The sequence below is a fragment of the Phocoena sinus genome, chromosome 12 (genome assembly GCF_008692025.1).
Source record: "Phocoena sinus isolate mPhoSin1 chromosome 12, mPhoSin1.pri, whole genome shotgun sequence".
In the NCBI taxonomy this organism is placed as follows: Eukaryota; Metazoa; Chordata; class Mammalia; order Artiodactyla; family Phocoenidae; genus Phocoena; species Phocoena sinus.
The window spans coordinates 82852895-82871048 of record NC_045774.1 but is presented as its reverse complement, the minus strand read 5'-3'; the positions used below and the strand labels follow the sequence as shown (position 1 = coordinate 82871048).

The window sequence follows — 18154 nt, the reverse complement described above, 5'->3', positions numbered from 1 at the left end:
AAGAGCCTAGGGGTAAGACAGGAATAAAGACACAGACCTACTAGAGAATGGACTTGAGGATATGGGGAGGGGGAAGGGTAAGCTGTGACAAAGCGAGAGAGTGGCATGGACATATATACCAAGGTAAGGTAGATAGCTAGTGGGAAGCAGCCGCATAGCACAGGGAGATCAGCTCGGTGCTTTGTGACCACCTAGAGGGGTGGGATAGGGAGGGTGGGAAGGAGGGAGACGCAAGAGGGAGGAGATATGGGAACATATGTATATGTATAACTGATTCACTTTGTTATAAAGCAGAAACTAACACACCATTGTAAAGCAATTATACTCCAATAAAGATGTAAAAAAAAAAAAAAAAAAAGAATCCTAACCAAGGAAGCAAAATATTTGTACACTGAAAACTATAAAACACTGCTGCAAGAAATTAGAGAAGGCATAAATAAATGGAATGATGTCTCATGTTCATGGATTCACAGACTTAATATTGTCAAGATACCAATACTACCCAAAGCAATCTGCACATTTAATGCAATCCCCATCAAAACTCCGGTGATATTTGCAGAAATAGAAAAATCCATCCTAAAATCAAATGGAATCGTAAGGGAATCCAAATAGTCCAAAAAATCTTGAAAAAGAAAGCTGAAGGACCCATACTTCCTGATTTTAAAACTTACTTGAAATCAACAGTAACCGAAATAGTATGGAACTGGCATAAAGACAGACATATCGACTAGGGGAGTAGAATAAAGGGCTTAGACATAAACGGTCACATATATACGGTCAAATGACTTTTAGCAAGGGTGCCAATACCATTCAATGGGGAAAGGACAGTCCTTTCAACAAATGGGGCTGGGAAAAACTAGATATCCACATGCAAAAGATACCATGTAATAGTGTGTACAGAAATTAACTCAAAATGAATCAACATTAATTACCTAAACAAAAGAGCTAAAATTTTGCAACTATTAGAAGAAAACACAGGGGGAAGGCTTCATGACATTGAATTTGGCAACAATTTTTTTGGTCGTGATACCAAAAGCACAGGCAACAAAAGAAAAAAATAGATAAGCTGAACTCCATCAAAATTTAAAACTTTAGGACACTATCAACAGAATAAAAAAGCAACTCTCATAATGGGAGAACATATTTGCAAATCACATATCTGGTATAGGACTAATATCCAGAATATATAAAGAACTCCTAAAACTCAACAAAACCAAACAAACCTAATTCCAAAATGGGCAAAGGACACGAATAGACATTTCTCCAGAAAAGATATACAAATAGTATAAGCGCAAGAAAAAAATGGTCAGCATCACTCATCACTAGGGAAATATAAATCAAAGCCATGAGATATCACTTCACATTCCTTAGGTTGTCTATTATAAAAAATAAACAACAGCTGGAAAAACAGTATGGCAGTTCCTCAAAAATTTAGACACAGAATTACCATAGTTTCCACTTCTGCATATGTACACATAAAAGCATTGAAAGCAGACACTCAAACATATATTTGTATACCAACGTTCAAAGATGCGTTCGCAACAGCCAGAAGGTGGAAACAACCCAGTATCTGTTGGTGGTGGAATGGATAAACAAAATATTTGCCCGTACCTACAACGGGATAGTTTTCAACCTTAAAAAGGAATGGAATTTTGATACGTGCTACCATGTGGATCAACTTTGAAGACATTGCGTAAAGTGAAATAAGCCAGACCCCAAGGGACAGATATTGCATGATTCTACCTCATAGGAGGGACCTGGGATAGCCCAATTCATAGAGACAGAAAGTAGATTATAGGTTATGAGGGGCTGGAAGGGAGGGCCATTGGGGAGTTCTTGTTTAAAGGGTACAGAGTTTCAGTTTGGATGACGAAAAAGTTCTGGAGATGGACAGAGGAGATGACTGCACAACAGAGTGGCTGTACTCAAATGCCACGGATCTGCACACTTAAAGACGGTTAAAATGGTAAACTTCACGCTATACATATTTTACCATGATAAAAATTCTAATACGCATACTCAACTTTTGTTTCTGCCCCTTGACAAGGAGGGAAGAGAGACATAACAAGAAACAGAGAATAGGTGTTTGCTTTTAAATGTCACCGGATTTCCAAGAGCAACCAAGTGAATGCCTATATTTTAATCTACAGGACCATCAACTGGTTTCCAGAGGAAACTCTGGAGTGCCGTAAAGCCACAAGTCATCACCCATAGACACCACAAGCATTGTCAACACGACTTTATATTAATGCTTTGGGGGTTTTAAAAAAATTATTTAAAATGAATTTTTCTTGGAGTATTGTTGATGTACAGTGCTGTGTTAGTTTCAGGTGTACAGCAAAGTGAACCAGTTATACATGTACATACATCCACCCTTTTTTTAGATTGTTTCCATACAGGCCATGTCAGAGTGTTGAATAGAGTTCCCTGTGCCATACAGCAGGTTCTTATTATGTTTCTGTTTTAAAATCTTTTAAAAATCCCTAAACAGAGGGGAAAGGCAAGACCAGAACAGGTAAAGAGCATAAAACCTGTCTTTTGAGTATGCCCAGCAGGGATCAAAGGCAATTAGCAAGAGCCCCACGCCCCAGCTCTCCGCAAAGTGGGAACCCGGGCTTCTCTGCAAAGCGAGGCTGCAGCTCCCCTGGCAGAGAGACTTCCCAAGGACGCCTCGAGCACTTTCGCCAGCGTGAACAGATGCAGTGGAGGAACCTTTCAAAGTTACAAAAATATCCCCAAACTGTCACTTGACCTTTAAGAAGGACACGCATTTTAGTCTTGCCACATCGAGTTTATCTAGATGATAACGTGTCCACACGTGGAGCCCGTCGGCCGACTGCTGGGGCTGTGCAGGCATGGCAGCAGGGGGCGCTGGGGCATCGTGTCTTCTGCAGCCTCTCCCCAGCTCCTGGGGCCAGACCCCCGGGATAGCAGATGTCGAGGTGGGCTGGGAAGCTGCCCTTCTGACCCACGTGACACATGTATCCCCTCACGGAGTCCCTACAACTGTACACGTCACCCCCAGGCCCGTGAGGAAGCTGAATAGTAGGGCTTCTCTTCATTTGTAAAAAGGACACCCTGGTTCCCGCCTTAGACACATGAGGAGAATTAAACATCTCAACGCCTAACATGGGGCCTAGCACACAGCAAAGGGTCAACACCTCTGCGGTCACGAGGGCTGAGCGCCGAGGGCTTTGGCTCGGCCGGGCCTGGAGCCCACAGTTTCCAGTTCCTAACTTAATGCTCCTTCTACCAAAACAGCAGTTTTCAGGCTGGGGGTGCCTGGGCCTCGGGCATCTGCGAAGACTCTCCTGGACCATGTGAGCACAGATACCTTTAAGGGGACACGTTCTCAACCCCTGGGCCACCCTCCATATGCTCCCCTAAATCTGCTCCTTGGATGGAGGGGCAGGTCCTGCCTTTCATCCGTCCTTGTCCCAGTTGGCCTGCTCCAGCTTCATATCCATCCTGGATCATATTAAATACGCTCCAGGACCAAACAAAGGCAGTTAGAAATACTGCCGTCTTACGAAGAAAACTAACCTCTCTAATGAATGGGTAATAAGTCCTTTTAGAAGACAGAATGTTTCGACACGATTCTTTTCAACAAAATTGAACGAATGTCATCAACAGACTATTAAAATCATTTTTGCTAAGAGATCAACATGACTTTCGGCTTAGAACTTGAGGGTTCAAAAACGTGAAGAACTCTGCAAGAAGAAAATGCTTTCCACCTTATTTACTTCTTCATCTAAACAAGGGTGACCCAACGGCAACCAAACTTCTGCTAAACCCCACCTCCTTCTAGCAATAAGCAACACTCAGCAATGATACAAAGTACGTATCAACAGCAACAAAATGCTTCATCTATTTCAGTAAGAAATCAAGTTCCGAGAAACGTAGCTTTTATACTCAATGAATTATCCAACTCTGTAACATTTACGTTGTTTTGAGGACTTGTTTACACCTCCTAATTATAATGTTAACCCAATCCCACAGAGACCTTTTTTTATTGAAGTATAGTTGATTTGTATTATTATTAGTTTCAGATGTACAACAGAGTAAGCCACTATAATACACTGGAAATCACGTGCTTTGCAGCGATTTTAAATGATTTTTGAAAGGTAGACATCAATTTGAAAATATCCTAGAGGGCATGTAATTTTACCGAATTCTTTTAGGAGTTATACGAACAGAAAATATCAAAGACCCCTGGGTGAGACCACACTTCTGGTGAGAGACTAACCTGCATGGCACAGACTCTGTGAAGAAAGAACAGGGAGAGGAGAGCGCCATCTGCACCCGTACAGCCCAGAAGGTGCCCAGGGACCTGCGGACGGACAGATGGGGACACATGCACGCACGCACCCCCCCCACTCCAACGGCTACGTCTTCCCCAGGATGGCAGGGAATGGGCTATAAAATGTTTTTATTTATGAAAATTTAAGCAACATTTGAAAAACCAGAAAGCAGCTCGGGGTGAACTTCCCCGTAAGTGCCAGGCGGCTGATGCCCCTCAGTGTTCCAGCCAAGGCTGGAGGGGCCTGGGCACAGGGAAAGCCTGTCCAGTCGATCCTCCCTGCTTCCTCTGTCAATAGGTGCTGGGGAGCCCGATACAGCTAACCTTCCCACCCAGCAGATGACCCTTAAAAAATCAAGCTATTGTTTCTAATCACGTGCCTGAAAAGTGGATTCATTTCATTCCTATTAAGCTGCGCCCTCCTTTGTAACATGCTGCCTCTTTGTTTCGTTCATTCATGCCAGAAAGAACCTATCATGTAAAACACCCTAGGTCCACGCCAGAGGCTGGGGCCCCAACCGTAACTAACACGCACGCCCAGGAGCTGCAGGAAGTTGCGTGTATGCCCTGCTCTGAGACCCAGGCACGCCAACCTGCGACCTTGCACACACTCCCCAGCCAGCCCCACACCTCCTGACCCGCAGGAGGACATCCTTCTACATCCTCCCAGCCTAAAACCTCCTTAAGCTGCTTTCTACTCTCTCCCATCTCACCTCCTCCAGGACCCTTTATCGACAAGCTCTCTTTAACTCCTGTCTCGCTAATCACCGTCCTAACCCAGCGGTGTAATTCAGATCCCCAATTTCCCAGTTCCCCCGGATACAGACTAACTTGGGAAAATCAAGCACTTCTACCCCCTCCTCCCCTCCAGGCCTCCAGAAACTCTGTCCAGATTTCAGGAGCAGAGGACTCAGAGGACCCAAGTAGGACAGCGCAGCTCTGCGGGAGACCCGTCACCTGGGCAGCCACCGCAGGGAAGCAGGGGAAAAGAACGTTTATGGAAGCACCCTAAGTGCCCATCATTGGATGAATGGATAAAGGAGATGTGGCACATATATACAATGGAATATTACTCAGCCATAAAAAGAAACGAAGTTGAGTTATTTGTAGTGAGGTGGTTGGACCTAGAGTGTGTCATACAGAGTGAAGTAAGTCAGAAGGAGAAAGACAAATACCGTATGCTAACACATATATATGGAATCTAAGAAAAAAAAAAAAGGTCATGAAGAACCTACGGGTAAGACGGGAATGGAGACGCAGACCTACTAGAGAATGGACTGGAGGATATGGGGAGGGGGAAGGGTAAGCTGGGACAAAGTGTGAGAGTGGCATGGACATATATACACTACCAAATGTAAAATAGATAGCTAGTGGGAAGCAGCCACGTAGCACAGGGAGATCAGCTCAGTGCTTTGTGACCACCTAGAGGAGTGGGATAGGGAGGGTGGGAGGGAGGGAGACGCAAGAGGGAGGGGATATGGGAACATATGTATAACTGATTCACTTTGTTATAAAGCAGAAACTAACACACCATTGTAAAGCAATTATACTCCAATAAAGATGTTAAAAAAATGTTTATAAGGCACCTCTGTTCAGTACTGGGGGCCATCGTAGTAGGGCAGGCAACCCTCGCCTATGTCCCACGACCTCTGGGCGGTGAAGCTGGACTTGAACGTGGGGCTGTTTAACCCCCAAGCTCCCGCTCAAGCCCCCCACCAGCCTCCAGCCTCACACGTGGAAAGTGGGCACACCCCCCGCGGACTCCACACCCCTCCCCTCGCCCTCAAGGCATCCACAGGGACGCCTGGCTACACACTAATGTTCACGGGTCTCTCTCCCCTTCTCCTTAGCACTGAAAGCTCTCAGAGTCAGAGCAGGGGCCAATTTTTCTTCCAGTTACTACTTAAAGGGCTCAGTGTAACCCTAGCCCCACACACAGACTTCAAGGCTGTGATCTGACTGACAGTCTCTGTGTGGGAGCCCCTTTCCAGGAACAGCCTCCTTCGGGAGGGAACAGAGTCCCTCAGCTCCAAAGCTTCCTACAATCCACTCAGTTTTGAGTGAGCATTTACTAAATGCCAGACACTAGAGACACAGCAGTGAACAGAAGAAAATTCCTACCCTCACGGAATTTATATTCTAGCGGGAGAGACGGTGAACTGCAACACACACGCTGCACTCCGTTACATAAAGTGACGTTAGCTGCCACAATGAACCACAACTGTCTACATTAACAACTCCTTGGTACAACTAGATGGACAAATATATATATCTACATTTTTTTCTATTTATTTACTACCCACCTAATCCAAGTTCTAATTAAGAACGTAAAGGTCAAAGCTTTGCCTGATGGGGGATCTGAAAAGCAGATGTAAAAAAGTAAAGGCATGTCCCTCACACTGCTGTGTCCACACTTTCCAAATTCACGGACTGTTGGTGAGCATGGCTTTCTCTGCCTGGAGGGCTCTTTCCTCCCTGCCCCATGCCCCAGCCGGCCCTCCTCCTTTAGGTGTCAGCTCACATGTCACTCCCTCCTACAACCCACAGCTCCATCAGGGGCCTCTGCTTTACCCACCCAGGCACCTGTGTTTCTCTCAACAGGCACTGATCTTACTGTGCAGATGTGGTCCAGATGCTCAATCTGAGAGGGTGGGGACGCTCTGCGTTCACAGCGGTGTTCTGCCCTGCAGTAACTAACACAGTGCCGGGCACGTAGTAGGTGCTCAATTAACACCTGTTAAGTGGAGGAGGATATGAATTCATTACGTTCAAATATCTTCTGAACATGGTCATGTTTAATTAAGCCCAAGTAGGCACAAGGAATCTGGCACAGTGATACCCTATTACTGCTAAAATACACTTAGATCAGGGAAAACCCAGTTAATGGCGAACATTCAGCATTTAGCACATGCAGCTTTCATTAGAGAGATGAAGAGACAATCGACAAATACCTACCATTTGGGCGGCAGGAACGACGGTCTTAGATCCCGCACATAACTCACATACTGTCTAAAGTTCTCTTTCCACTGATGGAGGAGATTGGGGGGGGGGGGCAAAAACAACTGAGTTTTTAGTTATTTGGGGAAAAAGACCAAATAATCTGACTTTTGGTAAAGAACAGCCATCCTCAAGGTTTTCCTAGGATGCAAAAAGACTCAGCTCAGGATTTACTAATTTTGTTTTTAATCCAGGGAAATTTCTAGTACCAGAAGAATCAGACCATTAACAAACCTCCTACCCACAAGGGAGTCGTCTGGTGAATCTGTGAGTGCGGGCCAGCAGTGGTCAGTATAATGACCACCTCAAAGGTTCCTACAAGCTCATCTTGTGCTCCGGGGGTGGGGGGAGCTGCCCCAGCGCCCATGGGAGGAAGCAACTAGCAGGGGTGTGTCACCCACACCAGCTGCAGCTCAGACTGGCTGAGGTCCTCAGCCCCGCTCCTCTGTCCTGACGGTAAACCACTGGGCCCACCTGGGACAATCCAGCATCACCCCCCATCATCATTCTATCCTGAAAATTATTCTTCCCTTCGATCTGTCTGCCCTGACAGGGTACACGCCCAGCAGATACCGTTGCTGATGTACACATATCAACTGAGGGAAAAAAATTAATGTTTTATCTTCTTGCAGAAATTAATTCTTACCTGTTCCCAGGAATATACAGTTCAAGAGCATATAAGAATACAGGTTACGTACTAACTTGGCAGTTTTCACCTGACTTGAAAAAATAATCTAAAAATCAAACGGTCTCTTAGCGAGACAGGGAGGAGGTAAAATTTTCATAAGATCAAATTACATCAGGAAGAAAAGGTCAAGAGAGAACATTAGAAGTTGACAACAGCCCAGAAGACAGACCCATATCTAAAACTGAATCACTTTGCTGTACACCTGAGATGAACACAACATAGTAAATCAACTAGATCTCAATACAAAATAATTAATATAAATGCTTAGAAAAGAAGATAGACCTGAGTTCAAGTATGGCAGAAGCTAGAATGGTATCAGAGGACTCCGGCTGATTGGATGCTTTATTTGTCACAATGACACGTGCCCACCTGACTATACACGTTAGTGGGATGGGTTGCAGGGCGTCAGACGGCAGGCTCCAGAACCGGGGCACTGGGCCCCCCATCCTGTCTTGGAACAGCTCCATGACCTCGTAAGCCACTTCCTGCTACTTCAGCTCTTCTGTAAACGGGGGACGCTGATTTTAGCGATCCGGGTAACGACTATATTAGATTCAGGCTGCATTTTCAAAAGTCCCTGCACTCACCAAAGAACTGTGTTCATGCCTAAACATTAGCATTAGGATGGTGGAGAATGGGGGCCATACTAGATCCTGCCTCAGGGGCCGATGTGAGGATCAAATGAGCTAATACACGTAAAACCCTAAATATGGTTCGTGGCCCACAGTAAGTGCTCATTTTGCTTGCATCCATGGTAAAGGGTATCTTACACATTCATTTAAAGTTGTCCCCCAAAATGACCTGGTACGAACAATGGATTATCTTAGTTTATTTCTATGAACTGGAAATCTAAACCTACCTACTTAGCAGCCTACCTACCTACCTAGGGATTGGTATGACGATTTTATTTGTTTCAGGAGAGAATTTGATAACTACGTAAAACTTAAATGGCATGCTTCGACAGCACTGCAAATCAAAGATAAATAATGTTATCTTAATTTATGCAGACCACGCAAATATTTCATCAGAGTCCAAGAGGTCGGAATAGATGTCTCTGAAGATTATTGAATTCTGTACCAAAAGAACCCCACTACTCAAGTAGCACCTGGAATAGTTAATAAATAAGGCTGTCGACTTCGGTTCTTCTATTCTGTTTTTGTAGCATGCCTTAAAAGCAATTACTATTCCATCACTGTTCACACGAGAAAATTTACAAGCCTGCAATCCAGAGGCAAGTGGGGTAGATGGAAGAAAACGGAGTCGCCCACTAGTCTCCAAGAAGCTTCAGACAAAGTCTAAATGCTTAAAAGACACACATTCATTGTAGCCGACAACAGTCCGGATATGCCTTCATGTCTATTCATGAGACAGAATAATCGGTGAAAAGTAGGTTGGAGGACGAAGAATGGGAAAAAGACAATAGGAAGAGGCAGAAGAGAGAAGGCCTTTTAAACCCAGAGTTATTTCTGGCCCATTAAAATATCAAAATCCAAATGAAAACTGCTGGTGTCCAAGGAGAACCCTGTCCAAAAGGAACCACAGCTCAACTACTATACATCCAGCGGGAGTAAAGAAAATGTACAGATTTAACGCGGATAGCCTAAGAAAGCTGCCCGTAGTTTTATAAATCCAGTTTACACAATTCTCACATTTGATCAGACTTATGGCGTGGCTATTAACATGCTTTCAGGTGGGAAGAAAGAAAACACAAGGGGAGCATTTCAGGTAAAATCGTCGTTGGATGCTACCCCCTAAGAGAATCTTTGAGGTTTCTCCACTTTGAAAAGACAATCATCGTTCACCAAGTAACTGCGTCAGGGGAAAAAGGAAAGGGAGATCTCCTGTCTCCTTTTAGGAAATACATTCAGAATCTACTATTTTGGGGGAAAGTGCCGAACACTGTAAATCTGAATATCCTTTGGATTAGGGGCTCCAGTGAGCTGCAGGTAAAGGGAGGAACATAGGTATAAATGATCAGAAAAGAGCAGGACAAACTCGCCCTCACCACTCCCAGCCCACAAACCGCTTCACTGCACCCAACACAGCATCCAACAAAGGGCCTCTCGAGTTCACTGCTTGCCAGAAACGTCTTCCAAAGCCGGTCTCATTAACTGAGCCCTTTCCTGAGCCCCTAAGGTGTTTTCAGAGTCAGCTTGTCTTTCAGCCTCACCTCGCTCAATTTAAAGTTTTAAAAGTTTCATTTTCTTGCTTGGAAAGTGCCCTTTTTTTAACCTTTCAACTCAACGGGTTTCCCAAGGTGAAAGTAACTTCACCTGAAAAGCAACTGCTTTGAACTCAAGAGAGCTTGGAAGGTTTTCTAGCAAAGGACAGAAATCTGATCAATAGCGTTATTGAAAATGTGACCAGCTACAGTCCCATTTGTCTGTGGCTGCCATTTTTATGAAAGCCGCGTACATCCTTTGCGAATCAGCGTTTCCGGAGAGCTATGTCGATGGGGTGTGCAGGAGGCAGGCAGCAGGATTACCCGTGAGCCACGGTGCCAAACCCCATCAAGGCCACAGGAAGAGGCCATGTTGAGTTACTGGCAACGTGGAAAACTCCAGGCACCTCCTTCTCCAACGGACAGCCCAGCTTCTGCGGCTACAATTCACACAGCTTCATTTGCAAATGGATTTGGCTATTAAGCATAGGATTGTTTGATGCAAATATTTCTTTCCTGGTGGCACAGCTCAGTCGAAAGGGGAGCCTGAAAATTAGCTAGCTGGACGGGAGAAGAAAGCTCCATTCCAGTTACCAGGGAGGAATAATTGGACACAGGGTGCCTATTGCACCTTTAATTTAATTTGGAGACCTTTCAGCTTTTACTTTCCTTCATTTGCAGCCAGTGCTTAGTGAGTTCATTTGTACCTGGTTCATTTTCCTCCTTTTATCTTATCTGTGTTAACATCAACCGTGGAAATGAGGGGCACCATGAATAAAAGATGAAGGTTAGCTCAGGACACTCTTTCCTAAGGTACTGTGAATTACTTAAAAATGAATTTGTGTGTGCACCACAGAAAGGGCTTAGATATACGCCTGGCCCTACAGCATCCCTGATCAGCATCTGCCCTCCCACCCAAGGAGCTGTAGTTTTTAGATGTTTTAACTGGTCCCACCTTTTCTCCAAGAAAGCACTGTCTAGACTGCAATCCGCATGGAATCATTATTCCTAGAACTGGTGGAGAGTAGGCCAGCTCATTAATGCACAAGACTAAGGATGCATAAACTCCACTAATCTGACTTTTTAGAGAGTGCAATCCTGCTTGCCATGAAAAGAATGTGCTGTAAAAGAAAGCTGCATGTCTCAACATAGATGCCTGGTGAACAGAGAGATGCCTGCTTTGTCCAAAAACACTGTGTTGGGGGAGGGATGGTGGGTGAGAAGGGGATTAGTCCTAAAATGCCTGTCTGGGAGGAACCTCTAGGAGCTACAGAACTTAAATTCTAAGTGTATCATGCATATTATGCTTTTTAAAAAATCCCTTCTCTTGTTTATTTTGTATATGTGGCACCTCTCCTTAAATAACAGTTGCACGTGCTCTTAAGTTGATTTTGAATATTTCATTACTTCCAACTGTACAAAATGTTAGTGTCTTGAAAGTTTTGCATTTCTTTCCTATATAGTTTCCTCTCAGCCAAAGCTATTTTTTTCTCCTTACTCTCGCCTCTTTCTTTTATCTTCTCTCTTTTCTCCCCCATGGACCAATTAAAAAAAAACCCTACTGCATTCTTCTCTTGCTGCTTCATATCCACCACCACCAAGCCTTCCTTTCAGTTTGGGAAGCATCAAAGGAAGACTGTGTTCTGAGCCGTTTCTCTGCCCGTCTGTGCTAACTCTGTGCCAATTCAATCCAATACCTCACAACAACCGGCTAGAAGCTGGAAGAAACTGAAACTCACGGCTCTTCATAGCCCGTCCCCTTAAAAGGTTAATTAATAATAACGTTCAGTATTTTGCTTACATAAGATCACACATTTTCACAGGTAGGGCAACTTCCAAGTTGTAGAAGAAGGAAAAAAGACTTTGGGGTTTACGATAGCTGGTGGGAAGCAGCCACATAGCACAGGGAGATCTGCTAGGTGCTTTGTGACCACCTAGAGGGGGTGGGTGGTGGGTGGGTGGGGATAATGAGGGTGGGAGGGAGGGAGACGCAGGAGGGAAGAGATATATGTATATGTATAGCTGATTCACTTTGATATAAAGCAGAAACTAACACACTCTGTAAAGCAATTATACTCCAATAAAGATGTTTTTAAAAAAACTAAACCTAAGATCCTACTAGAATATAAGCAATAAATAAATATTATTTTAAAAAAAGACTTTGGGGTTTAAAATGATGGTGTACTGAAATGTAAGGGTCTTTGCTTCAGAATACAAACCACGTCTCTTGGGGGCAAGAGTACGCAAACAGGATCACAATAAGAACCCAACTTAAAACATCAGATGATATCTCTAATCTTGGTTATAATAAAGACCATACGATAGATGACAAGCTTATTGATTTCTTCGAGGGGGAGGGAACATGTGAAGAAAGCCCTTCATCGCGAAAGCATGAAAAGAAAGATGGGAGCAATGACTGGTCCTTTTATTCATGAAGCAGGAGAGGATGAACAGAAATGAAGGCAGCGTGCTTCCCTGGCGGCGCAGTGGTTGGGAGTCCGCCTGTCGATGCAGGGGACACGGGTTCGTGCCCTGGTCCGGGAAGATCCCACATGCCGCGGAGCGGCTGGGCCCGTGAGCCATGGCCGCTGAGCCTGCGCGCCCGGAGCCTGTGCTCCGCAACGGGAGAGGCCACAACAGTGAGAGGCCCGCGTACCGCAAAAAAAAAAAAGAAAAAAAAAAAAAAAGAAATGAAGGTAGCAATTGCCCTTAAGAAATGGATTTTTAAAGCCACACAGGCAGAAAAATTAAGCCGGAGAGGTACAGAATAGCTCCGTCCTGAGGTTATGAAAGCCAAACTGAGATATCTGGATGAAAGCATGGGACGTTTGTGATTTCTAGACGTACAGATTGTCCAGTTTACTTGGCGGAAGAGGAGGGATGATGGCGTCTCGGAGGCAGGATGTCAGGAATTTGGGGGAGAGGAAGGCAACAGTCCCACGATATGTCAAAAAGCCCAAGATTTTTTTCCCGCTATATTTGTGGAAGAGGAACAAGAAAAATGAAAAACTACGCAATCCAGCCTCATTTGCAGAACGCTCGCGCATGCGCACACACTCAGGCGGCAATATACCAGCCTCAAGAACTAACACCTGTTCTAACCGGGTGCCTGATGGCTTTGTGCACCTGTAGCCTCCAAGGGAAACTGTGCCATCGCAGCAGCAGCAGCAGGCCGGGCTGCGCCGAGGACCTCATGGCGGGCACCAGGGTGCAATGGCCCGGTGCCAGCGCGTCCAAAGAGGGTCCTAGAGAAGGGTAAGGAAAAGGAAACGGGCAGTCCAGCTGATACCTCGGACTGCAGAAAGAGAACCACAGGGCAGGGCAGTCTCGACTCAGTTACTAGAGGGCTTCCTCCTAAAGGGGGTCATCTTTAGAGTCTGAAAGGGCCTTTGCGGGGTGCGGGAAGAGATGGAAGGAGGACCCCTTAGAAGTCAGGGTTTTCTCTAGTAACCATTTCCGTGCCAGCGGACTGTACGAGAGAAATGTGTCTCTGGGCTGATTTTTAGTTTCCTTCTCCACCGTCCTCCCGATATGGTTCTAGACTCAGAATCACACCTGTGTGCGCAGAAGGGCCTCGGAGACCACCGAGCCCGCCCCCAGTGCGCTGGGTCCCTCCCCGGTCTCTCCTGCAGCCCGGCCCCACGGAGCTCCATCCTCAGGCCGGACAGAGCCCAGCTCCTAGAAATCATCCCCGCGCCTCACACCTGCGGCACCGCCTCGGCCCAATCGTTCGGCCGGTGTGTGTGTGTGTCGGGGAGGGGGAGCAGCAAAGCCCCCGCCAGACTCCCTCCCCGAGTCACAGTGGTCCTCCCACCCCCTCCACCCCCGGGGCCAGCGGGGGGCTGCGGAGCTCTGCGCCCAGAGTCCCGAGTGCGCGCTCAGGTAGGTGAGCACTGCCCAGCGCAGCGGCGTCAGGACCGGCACGCGGGGGCCCCTCCCGCCCGCCTGCCCGCCCCGCCCCCCCGGCGGGGCGCGCCGGCCGCTACCTCCTGGAAGAGCTCGAGACTGTAGGTGTTGTCGTCGTCGGCGAAGAAGAGCACGCCGGGCTGCGCGCGCTGGTGCCCGTGCCTCTGGCGCAGCCAGGCCAAGCCGGCGTTGCGCTGCTCGGTGGCGCGCGGCAGCCCGGGCCGCTTGTAGCGCCGCGGCGTGGGCACGTGCAGGTGCGTGCTGGGCAGCCCAGCGCGCGCCAGGAAGCGGCTCACCAGCTCGCTGCGCGCAGCCGCGTCCTCCACCAGGATCCAGTGCAGCTGCGCCACCTGGCGGAACGTGTTAGCCAGGCGTGTCAGCTCGGCCTTCTGCACCGGGCGGCTGTAGGTGGGCGTGATGGCATAGATGGTGGGCAGCGGCGGCTCGGGCGGCTGCGGCGGCGGCGGCCGCGACTCGTTGCGCTGCTCCCGGCCGCGCCCCGGGCCGCCCCGGCGGAGCGGGAGGCGGGCGCCCCCGCGGCCCCCGGCGTAGGGCGAGAAGTAGGGGCGCGGGGTGAGCGGGGGCGCGGGCCTACGCGTGTCCACGTCGAGCATGATGATGACGATCAGCATCCAGGGCAGGAGGATGAAGAAGCGGCTGAAGAGCACTGACTTCATGGTGCGCTCTCCCCTGGCCTCTCGGACGCCCCGGACCGGGGCGAGCCGGGGGACCCCAGCGCGCAGTTTGGACGGCGGCGGCGCCCGCGCTCAGGAAGCCGCGGCCCGCGCGCTCTCCACGGGGTGGGTAGCGGGGCGCTGCGGGGGCGCGGAGCCGGGCCTGGGGGATCCGCGCAGGTGCCGAGGAGCTCGGGCTGCAGGGCGGGCGGCGATGCCCCTACTCCGGGGAGTCGGCGGGAAGCGGGACGCGGTCCAGTCGCGCGCTGCCGGCCCCGGAGTTACGCCGAGCGCCGGGAAGGCGGCGATTCCACCGCGCTCTTTCCGAAGAGTGGGACCTGGGAGCCGTCCCGCGGCGCTGCGGGAAAAGGGACTCCAGCCGCGGGCCCCCGATGCGCTGCTGGGGGCACCTTCGAGGGCGGGGGGCAGGCGCCGAGGGCTCTCCTTCGTCACATCCCAGCCCCGGCGGCGAGGACCGAGGGCGACGCCGGGGATGCCGTGCGCCCAGCTCTGCTCGCGCGCTGCAGCGGAAGCCTGCACTCCGATCCCTCGCTCCGCTCTGCTCTTCGGAGAACCGCTCCCGGCTCCGGCAGCAAGATCCCAAAGCCAGGAAAGAAAGAAAAAGCGAGGGGCGGGGGCGCTGCGGACTCCAGCGTCTTCCCAGTGCTCCTGTGGGGAGACAGCAGCGCTGCTACTGGCGGAGAGGGGCTGAGAGGGGGAGGCGGGGAGGGGGCCCGGCCAGCCGGCTCCGGAGGCTGCTGCTGCACCGCCGGCGGGGAGCGAGAGGAGGGTCCCCCTCACCCCGGGCGCCACGGCCTCGGGCAGGGGCTGGATGCTCGCTCGCCCGTCTCCGCGCGCTCTTAGCTGTCTGAAACGCTACGGGGTCTTTGGAGACCAGCCAGGAAAACCCAGGCGCGTGCGGAAAACTCGGGAGACCTCGGGTGGAGAGTGAGAGGAGAGGGGAGACGGGAGAGGGCGAAGGATGCCTTCTCTGGCGTCTGGCCGCGGGGTTCGTGTGCTGGGGGTGGACCGCACAGCGCCGACAAAAAGCGCTTTCACCCAAAGGCAGAGCTCAACAGAAGCCCCGGGAGACGGAGGGGTGCCTACACGGGTGTTTGGCTTGTGAGATAGCCCGGAAGAAAGAATCAATCCGAACGTTTGCTGCCTGACTGCAGTTAGATCATTGCGGGGAAATTCCTAAAACTCCAGCCGAGGACGTGGAACTTATTTTCCTTCCTTAATTTGGAGTCCCATTTCCTCACAGTTGACTGCCGTCAGAATTATTCCGTTCGACCCGCCCAACGATCCTTTCGAGAAGGCCTGGGGAGTGGAATCACCTCGTTTTCTGGATGAGGAAGCTCCGAGGCTGGTGGCGTTGGCCCAGAGGAAACGGGATGCGGATGCCCCGAGTCTAGCCAGTGGCTTCTTCTCTGCGCGGCCTGCACAAGCCTCTCCCGACACAGCCCCGCCGGGGGGGGGGGGGGGGCGGCACCCCCTAGATGTAAGCATGGTGCGCTCGAAACCAAACGGAGCGCACAGCGACGTGTGGGAACCATGACAGTGCCTGGAAGGCACGAGTAAACGTAGGCGCTTGGTTTGGATTTTTTCTATCTAGCGTACCCACTGGCTAAGTCCCTGGCTGTCTGTGATGGACGGGGATGAAAGAAGAGGGACCTCGCTTCGTAGTCACGTCCCGGGGAGGTGCTCGCACGCAGAGCAGCAGGAAAGCCTGTCCCACCAGACTATGATAAATAATATCTGAGCCCGTCTTCCCGTGGCTGCCTTTCTCAGGCTCGTTCACAAGTAAATCCCTGGGATCGCGCTCCGAGTGTGCGCGCGGGGAGCGCCCTGGGGCGGAGGCCCCTCTGTCCGGCGGTTCTGCCTCTCCTGGTTTTCTCAGGACCGGGAATCTGGTTCTGCCCGGCCCGGGATGCTGTGGTTGCTCCCACCCGTCCTCAGGCCCTGGCGCGTCCGTGAATTTCCCCAACTTCCCTCCCAGAGTCTGAAGCCTGAGAGTGAAATTTATAGATCTAACCCCGCCCGCCACCCTCGCAAGGGCTAACCTTCTCTTCCACTTCCCGGTATCACCTACAGCTCATACTTCACATCGGCGGATCACTGCCTCCAAGACATAGGACACAATGAGTTCATCGGACCCCTTCCCATGTTCGCGGATAGCTTAACGGGCCTGTGAAAATAGCACAACCTCGGGAAAACGCGTCCCGGTCAGGCCCCGGGCTTTCAAGGTCAGCATCCTGGGGGAGGCGGACGGACGAGGGTGGGGGAGGGGATTCAGTGGAGGCTTTTCTCAAATACTGGAAAGCAGCACACACACCTGCCCACCCTGCAAAGATTACTGAAGTCTCTTTCGGCCTGTTGGAATTTTTTTTAATGCAGTTGAAGAGAAATGCCTTGTGTGTTACCTGTAGTGAAGTCGGAGTGGGTACAGAATTGTTCTTAAAAGCGTCACTGACCTTCGTTAGTAGGAGCCTCTTGGTTATTCCCTGTGTACCATAAAACATATATCCTAATTGCCTCTTTTCCAGCAACCGGGACTGTTTAGGGGTGAGACACTTAGCAAAATCAATCAAATTTTGGGATTTATTTTGGGATTTTGACTGCTGCCCAGGATCCACAGGCGTCATACGACACAACACTTCACCAGCACACACACATCCAGGAGGTCCGTGCATCTTTTCTGTTATCCTTAGTCAGCGTTCGCACCCAGGTTCATCTCATCCAGTCATCTGCTGGGAGCCTCCTGTTTGTTGGAGTCAGGTGGAACGGGGTTTGATCCCCAGCTGGGCTGCTTGGGCAACTTTAGAAAGTCAATGAGCTTTTCAAAACCTGTTTCCTCATCTGGAAAATGGACTTGATAAAACATACTCCATCGAAATCTTGTAAGGATTAAATAGGATACGTTAGGTAAAGTGTTTTGCAGAGGAGCTGATGGTATTTAAACACAGGTTAACACTTCCTCAAAGGAACGTCTCACCCCAGGGCATTTGTGTGATCCTCATGACAATGCCTCGAAATAGGACCCGCACCTGTGGAGAAGGTGTTGGGGTGTGTGGTAGAGTCTTCCGGAGGTGGGGTAGGGACCGGAAGAAAGAGGAAATCAACTTTCCCCAAATACAAGGTACCCCTTGTCACACAATAAGGGTGACATGATTCCAAGTGACATTTATTTCAAACAACTGAATATGCCACATTGTTCTACATTCAGTGCCTCAAAAATGTGGACCCATATCTTTCATGATCAAATCTGAGCAAAGATATAAAGCTATAAAAATTATTAAGAATGTCCCTCTGAAGCCCCAAACCAGGGTAAAACATTTTCGAGTGCAAAAATGTATCATGCTTTAAAAATCTCGAGAGAATTATCAGGTGCTAGAATGGAAACAGCTTCTTTACATGGAAGCATGAAG

General features: G+C 49.2%; 1 protein-coding gene across 1 annotated transcript in view; it reads right to left on the bottom strand.

Moving 5' to 3' along the window:
- The window catches only part of B3GAT2 (beta-1,3-glucuronyltransferase 2), a 76994-nt gene extending 62265 nt beyond the window's left edge, over positions 1-14729 (bottom strand). Inside the window, exon 1 of the mRNA XM_032651914.1 lies at positions 14133-14729. Within this exon, the coding sequence (XP_032507805.1) occupies positions 14133-14729 (597 nt within the window). The remainder of the gene's footprint in view (positions 1-14132) is intronic.
- Positions 14730-18154: the final 3425 nt, after the last annotated feature.